Source organism: Plectropomus leopardus, chromosome 10 (genome assembly GCF_026936395.1).
Source record: "Plectropomus leopardus strain MGB_pleo_1.0 chromosome 10, ASM2693639v1, whole genome shotgun sequence".
NCBI classification, from domain to species: Eukaryota; Metazoa; Chordata; class Actinopteri; order Perciformes; family Serranidae; genus Plectropomus; species Plectropomus leopardus.
In genome coordinates this window covers 31,060,746-31,076,661 of record NC_142185.1, presented here as the reverse complement: position 1 = coordinate 31,076,661, position 15,916 = coordinate 31,060,746, and the positions used below count along the sequence as shown (strand labels likewise).

General features: G+C 37.7%; 1 protein-coding gene across 2 annotated transcripts in view; it reads left to right on the top strand.

Moving 5' to 3' along the window:
- The window catches only part of gdap2 (ganglioside induced differentiation associated protein 2), a 59,642-nt gene that overhangs the window by 20,650 nt on the left and 23,076 nt on the right, over positions 1 to 15,916 (top strand). For both annotated transcript variants that reach the window (XM_088083572.1, XM_088083574.1), the window contains exons 12-13: positions 10,444 to 10,498; positions 11,381 to 11,524. In XM_088083572.1, coding sequence (XP_087939698.1) covers positions 10,444 to 10,498; positions 11,381 to 11,524 — 199 coding nt within the window. The remainder of the gene's footprint in view (positions 1 to 10,443; positions 10,499 to 11,380; positions 11,525 to 15,916) is intronic.

The following is a 15,916-nucleotide window of genomic DNA, read 5'->3' as shown; positions in this document are numbered from 1 at the left end:
AATGACTGAATGAGAAAACTCTGGAGCTCTTTTTGCTTTAACCTTCCACCCACACAAGGGCACGACTTACATGCTCTGTGCTGCATGTTTTGGGTTTGCAAACATTTGACTAACTCTGCTGGCCAGCCACGTCTCCGGTCTTTAATAGCCAGAACTGCCTATCAACCATAAAGCGTGAGGGTTTTTTTTCCTTCTAAGAAATGATACGAAAAGTCTCAGAAACGTCCTGCAAATGCAACAAAAATCTGACAGGCTTTGACAGCTCATTGGCGTTATTTTTTATGTATCTCTATTTAAACCTTTGAAAAGTTAACAAGAAATGGCTCAAAGAATTTGCAAAAAATATTATAAAAAAAAAGAAGAAGAAAAAGAAACAAAGAGGAGATTGAAAAAGATCATAAATCAAACAAGAAAATTACCTTAAAAAGGAAAAATAGTATAAAAAAAAATGTATCTTATGTAACTTAATTTTGAATATATAAGTAAAAGATTTATTATTTAGTTTTCTGAATTTTTCAACCAGTTTTTATGATATATTTCTTCATTACCATATCTAATAATCACTTAATAATAATAATAATAATAATAATAATAATAATAACAACACCTTTTGGGAGTTTGTGGGAGGTTTCTTGCCAAGTTGCTCATTGATGTTTAAATGCTTGTGAAAAGAGTCTGAACACAGCACAAGATGTTGATCCAGATGTTAAAATGTTTAAGACAGAGTGCAGCATCTTAATGAAATGTAAAAGTGCAGGGTTAAAATCTTCTCTTACTTCCTCAGAGTCAAATCTTTTGCTAGATATGATAAAAGCAGCATCTTCTGTGAGGCTTGACTGTCATTTGACCGTCGTTTGGCCTTTTTTTGGCTCTCACTCCGTCCTCCTCTGACTTCTGCAGCTGCATCGGGGTTCAGATACATTGTTCATGCTACAGTATGACACCGCCAAGGTTACTGTGTTTAGACTCTTGGAAAAGCAAAACGAGCTTTGAAACGCTTTTGTTTCACTGTGGGTTTTTGGAAATCTGGCGGCCATATTTGGAACAGGAAACCCAAACTTGGAGCGTTTCTTTGGGGTGATGTATTGGCTGTGACTCAGCCTTAATCAGAGGGTTCAAAGTTTGGAAGCAGATTATTGTTCTGAACTAGCTCTGGATAGGACACTCACAGGATTCACATGCAAAACTGAGATTATATTTGTTTGGGTCGATAAATGGGCCTTCAGTGGCTCCTCATAATGATTGCTGAAGATAAGATGAAGCTGTGTAACTGCAGTTGTAGTACAAAGTAGGAAAGAGTGCAAATAAAAACAAGATACAAACAATAAAGATTATCACCTGGCTGCAAAAAAACAAATGTACACTATCACAGAAATGTAAAAGAGTTAACAGTAAGGTGCAAATCCGAAACAAAGAATAAAGAGTGTAGAAACTAAAGGAGCAATAACCTCACTCACTTCAGATTCACTTATCTCAAGATCAAAATATGGATGATAATTGGTCTCTGAGATGTCATCGTTGCTGAGTCAAACACCGGACAGATGCAGTCCAGAAGTTAAAACTGGATCTAAATCAGTGATGAGAAACTTCAAAGATTGTTTTTATAATTTTAGATTTTCTGATTCTGAATACACTGTGTCACCACATACACAGCATTATCCCATGATACACTAAGATGTCGTGTCATGAGCAGCCCAACATTGCAGCGCTCTTTTTGCAGTATGTGTGCATACACTAACACGCCAGCTCAGCACGGCTGCTTTGAACCGTGCTCATATGGACGTTTTTGCATATAGAGGGCAGCAATGAATTAACTTTTAGCTCTATCAGCACTGTTGCAGTTATTAGCACTGTTTTTTTTTATGAATATTTTATTTTGTTTTTTCCCAAAATATACAAACAACACAGTCACAAATTGACAGTACAAAAATGCTTATTTATATTTTTGGTTTTATTTATTTAACCTTTATTTGACCAGGTATAATCCCATTGAGATTCAGAATCTCTTTTCCAACAGAGACCTGGTCAAGACAGTCAGTATGAAGACTTTGACACAAAAGAACCAGTAGGCTAAAAACAAAAAACACACTCAAGCAATAAGCAACAAACTTAAAACAAACAGCTAATTAGCAGCATTCAGAGACCATACATGTGCATCCAGTGCCCAGAGGGTCCTAAATTCTTCTTTTAAAAACCCCCAGGCAGATAAAAGATTCAAGTTTAAGGTGACACCAAGGTGACGGAGCAAAAACTGTAAAAGCATTTTCACTAAAGACAGTGCACGCTCGAGCAATGACATACAAAATTTCTTACATTAAGAAAAACCCACAAATAAATTAACGGACAATAAAATAAATTTACACTAAAGATTTGCTCTAAAGATTTACACAGAAATCAAGTACAACAATACAATCAAAGAAAAAAATAAAATGATGAGAAACAGGATAGCATTAATAACAACAACATGGCGTATCATAACGCTAGTGAGGTGACAACAGGAAGATCACGCAGGCTGTTATTTTATCATGTGGGATGGGTGATTCTCCATGTAGTTGATAAAAGGTTGCCATATTTTATAGAAAAAAAACATATTTTATTCCTTAGTGAGTAAGTTATCCTCTCTAGATAAATACAGCTGAACCACAGTCTAACCGGCGGTGGGAGATCGCACTTCCGTCTCATTGCAATGCATTTTTTGGTGATAGTCGGTCAGATTTCTGTGAGCTCTGTGCTTCTGTGAGGTTGCCCAAAAGTCATATTTAGGGATCCACTGAGAGATTCACAGATCATCTGCCAAAAGCCTTGTAGTTTACTACAATGATCAATTCGGCCTCGTCTAAAACAAAAGGGTGAGGGATTGGGGTTAAACCCATGTAGTTTTGAAGGAGTGAAATAAGTTTGATGAAGAAAATTGAACTGAATTAATCTATATCTTGACTTTAGTTTACATGTAACACCATTGCTGCATATGTCACTCCACAGTACCGGATCAGTCTCTATACCAGTATATAGCAGTGACACAACTGGTTTCTGTTTTAAACAGATCAAAAATATATAAGTCTGTTTAAAAAGGACTTCATCATTCCCCTAACACCTGGGAGCTGTATTTTCTTTTCTTTTTCTTTTTTTCTTTTAAACAAATGTTACTCAAACACGAGGGCAAAGGGCATTTGCAAAAGAGCATTCTTAACTTGAAGAGAGAGTGCAGCGCTCAGTGCGTTAATCAGGAGTTTTTAGTTCTTGTCTTTCTAGTTTCTAGTAACCACAACCAAACACGCTTCCTGTGTGAGTGGGAAACTCCATGTAGTCATTGTGCACCTTTTAACGCCCGTGTTTTTCTGCTCATTGCGTTTTGAGACTGGTCATTCGCTTGGTTTCAACCACACCTTTTTCAACCTTCTTCTGTCTGGAAAAATTCAGTAAGTGAGGCCCTCAAGACTTGAACATGTTCCTGATGTTTGCCCTTTTTGTTTCACATGATTCATTCGTCACATAAAGGTTGTAAAAGTCGTGAGCTGTTTATTTCAGTCACACAGAGGAGAGTTAAGAGTGTGAAAAAAAAGCAAAAACATGAATGAAGACACCTTCATTCAGCTTCCCCTTTCATCGGAAACAGGGAAACCCCTTTCAGCCAATAACCATGACCGCTTCAGTGCAAGTCGCTGATTCATCACAGAGAGCCGCAGCTCGGGGTGTAATGGTAATCAACTTTAAATGTCAAGGTTATTTAAAGTTCCACAAACTCTCTGCAAACTTTAGCTTTGGCTCTTGGAACATTATTGTGTGAGGTTGGACTGGTTAGACGGAAATAGAAACGATCTGACAGCCACCAACCGGCTGATTATAATGTTTTAAAGCCTACGGTGTTTTATTTGTACAACTTTTGACTTAATTATTGCACTTTGGTCGCCTTAAGGAAACAATTTGAGTAGTAAAACATAGAATCTGTTACTCCCAAAAGGGTTGACATTTAGCAGTGAAAGACGGGGCGCAACTTTATGATTTAGTGAAGTCGTCTTTTTTATGCCTCCATGGCAGCGACAGTCATGGCCTGAGACGCTTCGTTTTCAGGGTCTCTGCATGGCTGGATGTCCTATATTTGTGAATGTGAACACTTCAAATCAGTCAATCAAGTTTGATTTATATTGCATCTTTCAAACAAATCCAATGCAATTCAAAGTGCTTTACAGTTTGACTGAAGAAAAAAAAAGAACAACATAGGAAATAAGCAAAAATGGGTCTTAGGGGAAATTTCCTCAATTTTGGTACAAATGTTCACTTAACTCAAGGATGAAATGATTTGATTTTGGTGGTCAAGGGTCAAGGTCACTGTGGTCACAGCTCAGAAATTCATATGCTGATTTTGAGAAAATTTCACACAAATTTCTTTTTTACCATCCTGTGTCCAGCTCAGGTGGAAATCCTTTGCCACGAGTTATTTTTTTTTCTTTCAGCAGCAGTTTGAGGGTTTTGTGTCGTCGGGTGGATAGTTGATCTGTCGATTTAGTCAGAGCTGAATGGTTAAGTTTCATTTTCACTGCGCCTGATGTTCTGCTGCTCCGTTTGTGTCCAGAGTACACTCTGCACCCTGAGAGTGTGATGCAGTCGATAGCAGAACAGTATACATATATTCCAAAAGCACTCATGAACGGTCCAGATCCAAAAATATCAAATCAGTTTGTTGCGGCGGATGTATTAATTATTGCAGGTTACTACAAATAAATGCCTGTGTGCGAAACCCTGATTTAAGATAAAAATGTAGACATTTCTGTTGAAAGTATAGAATTCGGTGTGTACAGTATGTCTTTGATATGAGATCAGCACAGTGCAAACGATGAGGAAATGATAGAAATGCACAGGGGATTAACAGTCTTCATGGTGGTTTTGTTCCGTTTGACGCCCGCTTCCTGTCACAGCAGCCCACAAATCTTGCTGCTGTGTTTGCACATTTCTGTTTCAGCCAGCAGGTATGGGAGTTTTTTGTCGTCATGTTTTTAAAATCTTTGTGCGTGTTTGTTATCTGTGGGGAGTACGTGTCTCTGATGTCCTGGTAAAGTTGGCAGATATTTAAGTTGTCACCTTTGGGACGCCAGGCCTGCCTGTGACGGCATCTTTCGATTGCGAGGCTGTGCCACTGCTCATTGAGTCTGGTCAAAGATTTCAGTTGGATCAGTCACTGTGGTCAGTTATTCTGCTGACCTGTTTGGGGAAAATAGTGTTCCAATTTGCTCTGGTTTTTGGTTGATTCTTTCCAATGTGTCAAGAAGTATTCTTTTTGTTTTATATTACAATGTTGTTTGGTCTAATGGGGTTTCTGTCTGGGGGCTCTGCTTGTGGTTTTGTCCCAGAACCAACTGGCTGAAGGTGCATCTCTGTAGAGCAGACTTTCTCAAAGTCCGGACGGCAAGTCAATCTGGACCCAGCCCACACCTCATATTAGGAATGCAATAATGCAACATAATGAAGTCAACGTTTCCTACTAAAAAAATTTTTATACCTATAAATAACTGTTGGTTTGTAGACTAAAGTCTATTTGGCGATCCTGGCCCAAAATGAAGCCTCAAACGTAATCGTTGCCCTGTTTAACATCTTGTCAGAGAATGACAGTATTTAGTAGCAGTAGGTCATTGCAATGTGCCGGCTTTGGGGCTAAAATTAGTGCGTCCACCGGATGTCGTATTTCCATCACTGTTGATCAGAGCTGGAGCCGATAAATACCCTCAACCACTGCAGAGTCATTTGACCCGGGAGTTAATGCTGATTGTAACCATTTCCATTAAATATGAAACCCAGATATAAGTGGCTGTTAATGGGGCTTTTGTCCACTGGAAAAGGGGCTTAACTGAGTCCAGTATTTTAATCCAGATTTTAATTGGGATGTCTAATTTTATGTTTCTTTTAATGGCCTGAAAAGCTGTTCCTGCCTTCTCTCTCAGGCCGTTCACATCTCTGCTGAGATTACCTGTGGTGCTGAAGTGTAGGCCGAGGTAACTGTAGTTTTTGTATGTTCTAGGGCAAACATATTAACATTTGTGGTGTCGGATGGTGAAACTTTTTTTGGAATGATACATTTTTTGTCTTGGTTAAATTCACTGTCAAGGACCTGGCCTGGGAGCCATTGTGCAGAAGATCAGTCTCAAATCAAAGCCTTTCCTCTGGCACTTATTGTTCTTATTCTCTGCAGGGCACGAAGCACAAAAGTCTTTGTGTTTCGGATCATGTTTAGGGAACACATTTCACATAAACAAAAACTTTCTTCTGTAAATGTTATTAAAGGCTTATTGTTTCTACTTTTGTCCCAGCTTTCTAAGTCACTTCTCAAGCAGTTTCCGCTCCTCTGGCTTTGCGAGTCAGTATCGATCTACACAGCCAGTGGAGCCACTATCCCTGGTCTGGCATGTCCAGCATGCTTAACCCATCAAGCTATTGATTTGCTGCAGATGCATTTTGGCTCCAGAGGACCTAACCAGCAGACTAAAGCCAAACATGAACACAAAAGCTTCCAAAACTGTCTGGCTAAGGAGGGAGATGTTGATTACTTTCTCTAGGAGACAGATGAGGTTGATCATTATTTTCGTCCCCTCAGGGTGCCGCGCTGGACCAGAGCAGAAGCTCCACATCATGGTTTAGTACTCCTGATTCCCCTCTGAGCTCGTTTGTCAAATAAAAGATTGAGTTCCTCCCTTCGTTGGTCGACTGTTTTGTGTTATATGAGCAGATGCAGCTTAGTGATGCAGCTTTGGAGTGACAGAGCCAACTGTTGTAAATGTGGCGTGTTATTGTCGTTGTCGTGCCATGACATGCACTGTCAGTTCTCCGCTAACCAGTGCTGAGTAGATTATATATGACCTGTCTGTCACTGAAATTTGAAAATAACCTGCTGGTGTGTGGCCTGTTATCATAGTTTAGGTTACTTCAGCTTGTCAGACATTAACCCTGAGCGTCTGGGTATTTTGGACCTGCCAAATCAGGGACAATAATTCTCAACTGTCAGACTGTGGCTCACATCTTTCAGGGAATCACCGAGTTAACTGGCTTATTCTGTTCTGGTGACCTCAAGATTGCATTTCTGCTTTTTGCCAATGATGTGGTTGTCTTGCTTCACTGGACCGTGACCTCCAGCGCACACTGTGGCGGTTTGCAGCCGAGGGTGAAGTGGCTGGGACGGGGGTCAGCACCTCCAGCTCTGAGTTCATGATTATTTGCCAGGTAACGGTGCATTTAGATGATTAGTTCAAGTGTCCTTTTTCACGAGGTGATGGTGAGGTGTCTGAGAGTGACAGGCTGAATCGGTGCACCATCTGTGGTTTTGGGACCAGACTGTCGTTGTATAAACAGTTTTGTGTGAAGGTGAAGCTCTCAATTTACCAGTGAATTCCAGTCCTCACCTCTGGTAATGAGCTGAGGAAATGAGATCATGGAGACAAGTGGCTAAAATGAGTTTCCTTTGCAGGCTGTTTCGGCTCACGAGTTTAACTTCAGGTAAAAGTAAAGCTGTGCTCAGAATTATGTCAGTTGAAGTGGATTAGGCTGTTCAATACCAATCTCTGTTTCGCTTAGCATGTTATCAGGTCGGGTGGTACACACCGAAAAAACTCATGAGACGCGATACCTGGGATGGCTTACTGGTGTGGTTAGCCTCAGTCCGATGACACAGGGGATCAGCAGTTTGGTTATTTGTGCTCATTTTTGTATCTGTATATTAAAATTTCAAACAAAATGAAGACACCGAGGCGAGGATGTCTGAATAAGTACATCATGAGCAAAGCGTGCATAATTCACTGCTGCTTTTCATCTTTCTTTGCTTTTCCTTTTCCATCTTCATTGTTGCTCCTTTGCTCAGTTGAGAAAAAAGTGAATATATTTGGTTGCGTATTACACAGTTTTTCTTTTTGGATGTTGGCACTATGAACATTTAACTAAATTTTGACCTTATTTCATGCTCGCTACAGTAATTAAAACCTGCAATCCTTTATTCTGGCAGTGAGAGTGAAAACAACAACATTGTCAACAAGTGCATATGTCCATAAATCATAGCTTGCTGTAGATAATTTAGTAAAGCAAAACAATCTGCACAGGGTGTTTTATTTTGAAATTTGACAGGATTTGATGCCATTGTGTCTGTGACTTCCTGCGTGACTTACTTTGCAGTTTGAAGCAGCGAGCCTCTCCCTCGCTGTGGCGTCAGTCTGTGATTGCCACGTTAAAACAGTGGATAAATTGTTCTGAGCGTCACACAACCGACAAGAAATGACTTAATTCACTATCAAAGTTTAATCCATGCACCTCAGAAAGTCTTGAAAAGCCTCACGGCTCATTCTTGTAATATCTCAAGAACAGGATTTTTTTAAGAGTTGGCGCACACCTCTGAGCTGATTTCATTTGGGTGGTGAAAGGTCAAAATGGGTTTGCGTTACGGTTCTGCTCACACTGACACAGAAAACTGAATACCTACCCAATTAATAATTACCTGAATGGCTGAATATTTGGGTCCGGCCCGAGAAAATACAAGTTCCAGTCCATTTACCATTTGTTGCTCTTTAGTGCAGCAGAACAATGAGTGTGGGAGTGACTCCAAATAGACCAGTGTGCCCATGTTGATGGTAACCAAGCATTTCACCCGATGCAACAGTTTGGCTCACTGAGGAGATTTTAATAGTTTTTGGATAACAGCAGATCTCTATGGCACAGAGGAATAAAATACTGTAAATCAGGGTCTGGCTAAAATATTTGCTTAGGATCAGTTCATTGTAGGTTTTGGTCTTTTCATTTGATTTGTTGACAAGAAAAATAAATGATTTACTCAGAATGTCCTTAATGTTCAGGGTCAGGCAGCTCTCGCCTGGAAATTGATGTGCTGTTACATTTTTATTTATTTTGGAACAAACATAAACTGAGTGATTGGCATTAGCAGTGTCTTCATTGTAGAACAGACAAGAGGAAAAAGTACTTTTGCGTACTGAAAGTCAGACTTTACAAAGTATTTAAGTCTGTCTGTTCATATATCTCCAGGCTGTGAAAAGATGAGCCACCGTACAAAGACAATGAGTTGTCTGTTATGGAGAACACCGGCCTGAAGCAGTCTCCTCACACAGCACATGCAGCGTGCCTACAAAATCATACCATGCCAAAATGTTTACTTTTTGACCTAATGTTTCTGTGAAATAAAAAAATTAAATCTTACTTTCTAACAGCTGTATTTACACATTATAAACCACCACATTTAAAAAGTTGTTTTTTCAATCTGATTTATTTCATACGTGTAAAAAAGAAAATAGAGAAATGATTATATAAACAAGCAGACAGACAAAAAAATATTTACACACAATGAGAAACAAAAGACATGGTCAAAGATATGATGACTTTGTTTACTTCTTCAAAAAGGAGTTAGAAGAATTACTAACTCGTTTAATCGCACCCCTCATTCAGTCATTGAATTTTAATTAACCAGCTTTCCTATTCATTTTAACCTATACTCTAATTAACTAAACATACGTGCATACAACCACATTCCCAAAATCAGATATCTACAGTTTTTCATTATTATTTACAGAAAAAAGGGGAAGATAAGCGAGGAAAAAAATAAATATTTAGTTACCAAATAAAAAACAGTAACGCCTGTAAACATCTGGTGATTATCAAACTCCCTCTTCATCCCTTTGAAATCATGTTTTTGTACTTGAATTTAAGTTGATTTGTATTTGGAAATTGTTTTAGCTCCACATTAAAAACTGTTTCATAGTTTCACTCCACAGATTGATTTACAAAAACTTTTCCTGGTGGTACGAACACTAAGTTTTGAAATTAAATTTTCCCCCTAAAATTGTAACCAATCACCTTCAGGTGTCAACGCAGTGGCTCGTGGACAAGAAGGTGAATCAAGTCCATCAGCGCTCACTGCAAATTTCACTAAACTTCAACAATTCTGCAAGAAAAATCGCAAAAGAATTCTCCAATCTATGTGCATAAAGCTGATCGTGACATATCCAAACGAGAATGTCATATAACTGAAGCAAAAGGCAGCTCTATCAGGATTACTTTTCCAGACTGTTATTCAAGTTTTTCAGTTTTTTCTTCTTTTCATTAACTGAATGCTGTGAAGATAAAACTTGTTAATAAAGCTGGAAAAAGACATGATTTACGGGGTTTTGATTCCAGGCTGTAAGACACAAAAAGAGAGGAATATTTTTCTATATGCACTGAATGAAGACTGACTGGCTTTAGATTTTTTTTGTGTTAGAAGTTTCCTGGGTTTAAGATGACAGTTACGTTTTTGGGACAGCATCCCGCACTTTTAGACAAAACTACAGTGATTTAACAAACATCCTGTCCTCTGTGTCACCTCGTCTTTATAGTTTTCACTTTCACACAACTTGATTTTCTCCTGCTGTGTTTAAGGGATATTGAGTCACTCCTTTCTGTATTCTGATTTATGTCTTGCAGATTTAAAAAGAATTTGAAGGCCTTCTACTTTGTACATCCAACATTTCGCTCCAAGGTGAGACTCACTATATTTATTTATTTACATCTTCAACAGAACTTAAATTCAGGCCGAAAGGATCATGTTACTGTGAGCTTTTCTGATACAAGCACTGAAAATTAAAATGTTAATAGTAGTATTCAAAGTAGAATTGTTGGTCATACTTTTCAATTTAATTTGTCACTGCATTTTTTGGCAAGTAATCATTTACGTTTCATATTCCTTTATACACTAATTTCTATTGAGACACACAGTATGTTCAAATCCACTTATACCATAATTAGTCATTGGCAACTTTTTAAAACATTTATTATGACTCTTACAGTAAATGCATGATGCAAGCAGCACATTATCCCTGCAGAATTAGTCCTTTACGGTAACCTTATCATTTTAAATAGTTTGGTGGTTATGTGTCTGCCTCATTTGAAATTCTGGATAATTTTCTCTTTGGACAAACATTCCCAGCATGAGATATCATCCAAAAATCAATATGGATGTCCATCACACTGTGGATTTTGGTGCTAATCCTGGTCCAGGTGCAAAATCAAAACTTCTAAATGTTTTCCTGTTGTTAAAAAAAACATATTTAGAGAATTTTGTAGCTTTGGCGTAGATATGAGCTCGCTGAGTGCTTTCTGGTTTATATCTGTTTCTTTGTTGTTTACTGGAAACGCAGAACTTTTTGCTTCATTTGCCAAACTTCTCCTTAGGGATCATTAAAGGTTCATTATACTTAATCTAGTTCTGTTGTTGCTTATAAAGTTGTGTTTAGTTTCTTCTTCGTGGGTTATGGCAAGATTAATATCTTGGTAAATCAAGATCAAATGCCATCTATAACTGATGAAGTGTCCCTTTCTTGTTTCCTCTCTTCTTTCTTCATCTTTCCACGGCCTCTTTCAGGTCTCAACGTGGTTCTTCACCACCTTCAGCGTGTCGGGGATGAAGGACAAGGTTCGCTACCTGGACAACCTGCAGCAGCTCTTCACCTGCATCAGACCCGAGCAGATCGACATCCCTCCGTTTGTCCTGGAGTATGACGCACGGGTAAGCAGCAGAACACGCACAGATACACAGAGAGGTAGATTTAACCCTAACACATGCACAGAGATGTGACATAATCTATAACCATCTCACCCTACTCTTAGTAAATTATTGCAAAACTGCACCAAAAGTGGCGATATATAAATTATACTCAATGTATCGAGTCTTTCTACATGGGATGTATAAAATAACTATATTGCAAACATTGATCGTAAAGTCGTTGTGATATGTTTTCTTTTAAACCAACGGCATGAGACTGGCCTTAGTTCTCTTTGTCTCACAGACACAAAAACGAAAAGAAAAAAGGCTCTTTAGGCTTTATTAAACTCATAATAACATCACTTTATTTAGCTTTACTTAAACAGTGTTTTCTGTAACTTTTCCCCAACAGTGCTTTATTTAACGTCATTATAACATATTTGATTTGGCTTTATTTAAACAGTTCCATACTTAACTTAATTCTAAAAGTACTTCAATAAATTTGAGAATAACTACTTTATTTAACTTTGCATCCGTTCTGGGCTTATTGTGTTTTAGGGAAACTTTCCTGCCGTCCTCACATGCCATATCTAAACTCTGAAATGTGTTTACACCCGTGTGCGTTTTATTCCGGCTACTATTCATCAGCTGTTTTTTGGAGGTCTGTTCATTTTTCTTCATTTGATGTTTCCCTTCTTACTGATTTAAACCAGAGAAGGGGAAACAGAAGAAAAACTCATCTAATGTTTAGTTTATTGTGTGTATGTGCATGAGCATTTCCAGAAATGACACCTATTAATCAGTTAACTTGCAAACTCAATTAAAGTGAGATTATCCAGGGTGATATTTTGATTACCCCTTGAAATTTGGGTTTTTGATGTGTGGATAATTGATGGAAGTCACTGGTATCCATAGCTTTGATTACAAGGCTCTGTTGCTGTAACAATGAGGTAACTTGGTTCTTGCAACAGCTTTAAAAGCTTTTCTTTTTTCTTTTATGAATTCTTGTGCACTGACCTTTTAGAAAGTGTTGCGGTGTGAATGGTAGGAATTTAAGCCGACTGTTTAGAAGAAATGTCAAATTAGGACATCAAAAAAGGTTCCATGTTCAGCTCCTTTGACGATTTAAAAAAGATTGATTGATTGCATTTGTAATCACCATGATGCGTGATTGGCTGGCGTCTGATTTGTAGTTTGTGTTGGCTGATGAAAGGTTTAAGTGTGTGTCTTTTCTTTTGCTGAGTCTTGGATTGTGGATGAGGACTGAGATGTATTCAGCCCAGTTGAGCTGCAGCCTTTAGCTCATTTTGTTTTTGATTCTTCTGTCAGAATTCAAACAGGTTTCAATGAAAAGACTTCGTTATTGTAATTTTCTACAGTGAAACAAGATTTCAGAGCATGATTTAATATCAGGAGAGTAATATATACTTAATATAGGATGTAGTTAGGAATAGCATAAAAGGTCATAGTATACTGTCATCCAAAATAGCATAATAACCCAAAAGCGTATTAGTGTAGTATGTCATCAAAATTGACTGTCGTAAAAAATGACCCCAAATGACAATAAAACATCATAATATGCCGTCAAAAATTAGCGAAAAACATCATGGCATGGTTTGTCGTCAAAATTGACTCAAAAAGACCCAAAAATGCATAGTATAGTATGTCATCAAAATGACCCAAATTTTAACAAAACATGTCATATGAAGTATGTCGTTAAAATTTAACAAAAACAACACCAAACATCATATTACATGCCAAAAACATGATAGTATTTTTTTGTCATCAAAATGGACCCAAAATGACACAAAAATTTTATAGTATACTAATTTGTCAAAATTGACCCAAACAAGTATGGCAAAAAATGTCAAAAAGTGACATGTCCCAAAAACAGCTTAAAACAGCTTAAACCAGCATAAAATAGCGTGCTGAGACACGCCATAGCAAAGAATGTTGCAAAAACAACCTAAAACACATTAATATGGCATGTTGCAAAAATGACCCAAAAAGCAAGGCTATAGTATGGCAAAAATGTCAAAAAATGACCTGTCTCAAAAACAGTTGAAAACAACTTAAAACAGCATTAATTAGCGTGCTGAGACACGCCATAGCAAACAATGTTGCAAAAACTGCAAACAACACCCACATTTCGGGTATTGAAAAAATGACCCAAAAAGCAAGGCTATAGTATGGCAAAAATGTCAAAAAATGACCTGTCCCAAAAACAGCTTAAAACAACTTAAAATAGCATAACTTAGCGTGCTGAGACACGCCATAGCATAGAATGTTGCATAAACAACCAAAAACACCATAATATGGCATGTTGCAAAAATGACCCAAAAAGCAAGGCTATAGTATGGCAAAAATGTCAAAAAATGACCTGTCTCAAAAACAGTTGAAAACAACTTAAAACAGCATTAATTAGCGTGCTGAGACACGCCATAGCAAAGAATGTTGCAAAAACTGCCTAAAACACATTAATATTGCATGTTGCAAAAATCACCCAAAAAGCAAGGCTATAGTATGGCAAAAATGTCAAAAAATGACCTGTCCCAAAAACAGCTTAAACCAACTTAAAATAGCATAACCTAGCGTGCTGAGACACGCCATAGCAAAGAATGTTGCAAAAACTGCCTAAAACACATTAATATTGCATGTTGCAAAAATCACTGAAAAAGCAAGGCTATAGTATGGCAAAAATGTCAAAAAATGACCTGTCCCAAAAACAGCTTAAAACAACTTAAAATAGCATAACCTAGCGTGCTGAGACACGCCATAGCAAAGAATGTTGCAAAAACTGCCTAAAACACATTAATATTGCATGTTGCAAAAATCACTGAAAAAGCAAGGCTATAGTATGGCAAAAATGTCAAAAAATGACCTGTCCCAAAAACAGCTTAAAACAACTTAAAATAGCATAACCTAGCGTGCAGAGACACGCCATAGCATGGAATGTTGCAAAAACTGCCTAAAACACATTAATTTGGCATGTCGCAAAAATGACCCAAAAAGCAAGGCTATAGTATGGCAAAAATGTCAAAAAATGACCTGTCTCAAAAACAGTTGAAAACAACTTAAAACAGCATTAACTAGCGTGCTGAGACACGCCATAGCAAACAATGTTGCAAAAACTGCAAACAACAGCCACATTTCGGGTATTGAAAAAATGACCCAAAAAGCAAGGCTATAGTATGGCAAAAATGTCAAAAAATGACCTGTCACAAAAACAGCTTAAAACAACTTAAAATAGCATAACTTAGCGTGCTGAGACACGCCATAGCATAGAATGTTGCATAAACAACCAAAAACACCATAATATGGCATGTTGCAAAAATGACCCAAAAAGCAAGGCTATAGTATGGCAAAAATGTCAAAAAATGACCTGTCTCAAAAACAGTTGAAAACAACTTAAAACAGCATTAATTAGCGTGCTGAGACACGCCATAGCAAACAATGTTGCAAAAACTGCAAACAACACCCACATTTCGGGTATTGAAAAAATGACCCAAAAAGCAAGGCTATAGTATGGCAAAAATGTCAAAAAATGACCTGTCACAAAAACAGCTTAAAACAACTTAAAATAGCATAACTTAGCGTGCTGAGACACGCCATAGCATAGAATGTTGCATAAACAACCAAAAACACCATAATATGGCATGTTGCAAAAATGACCCAAAAAGCAAGGCTATAGTATGGCAAAATGTCAAAAATGACCTGTCCCAAAAACAGTTTAAAACAAGTTAAAACAGCATTAATTAAGCGTGCTGAGACACGCCATAGCAAAGAATGTTGCAAAAACTGCCTAAAACACATTAATATTGCATGTTGCAACAATCTCCCAAAAAGCAAGGCTATAGTATGGCAAAAATGTCAAAAAATGACCTGTCCCAAAAACAGCTTAAAACAACTTAAAATAGCATTACCTAGCGTGCAGAGACACGCCATAGCATGGAATGTTGCAAAAACTGCCTAAAACACATTAATTTGGCATGTCGCAAAAATGACCCAAAAAGCAAGGCTATAGTATGGCAAAAATGTCAAAAAATGACCTGTCCCAAAAAACAGCTTAAAACAACTTAAAATAGCATAACTTAGCGTGCTGAGACACGCCATAGCATAGAATGTTGCATAAACAACCAAAAACACCATAATATGGCATGTTGCAAAAATGACCCAAAAAGCAAGGCTATAGTATGGCAAAAATGTCAAAAAATGACCTGTCTCAAAAACAGTTGAAAACAACTTAAAACAGCATTAATTAGCGTGCTGAGACACGCCATAGCAAAGAATGTTGCAAAAACTGCCTAAAACACATTAATATTGCATGTTGCAAAAATGACCCAAAAAGCAAGGCTATAGTATGGCAAAACTGTCAAAAAATGACCTGTCCCAAAAACAGCTTAAAACAACTTAAAA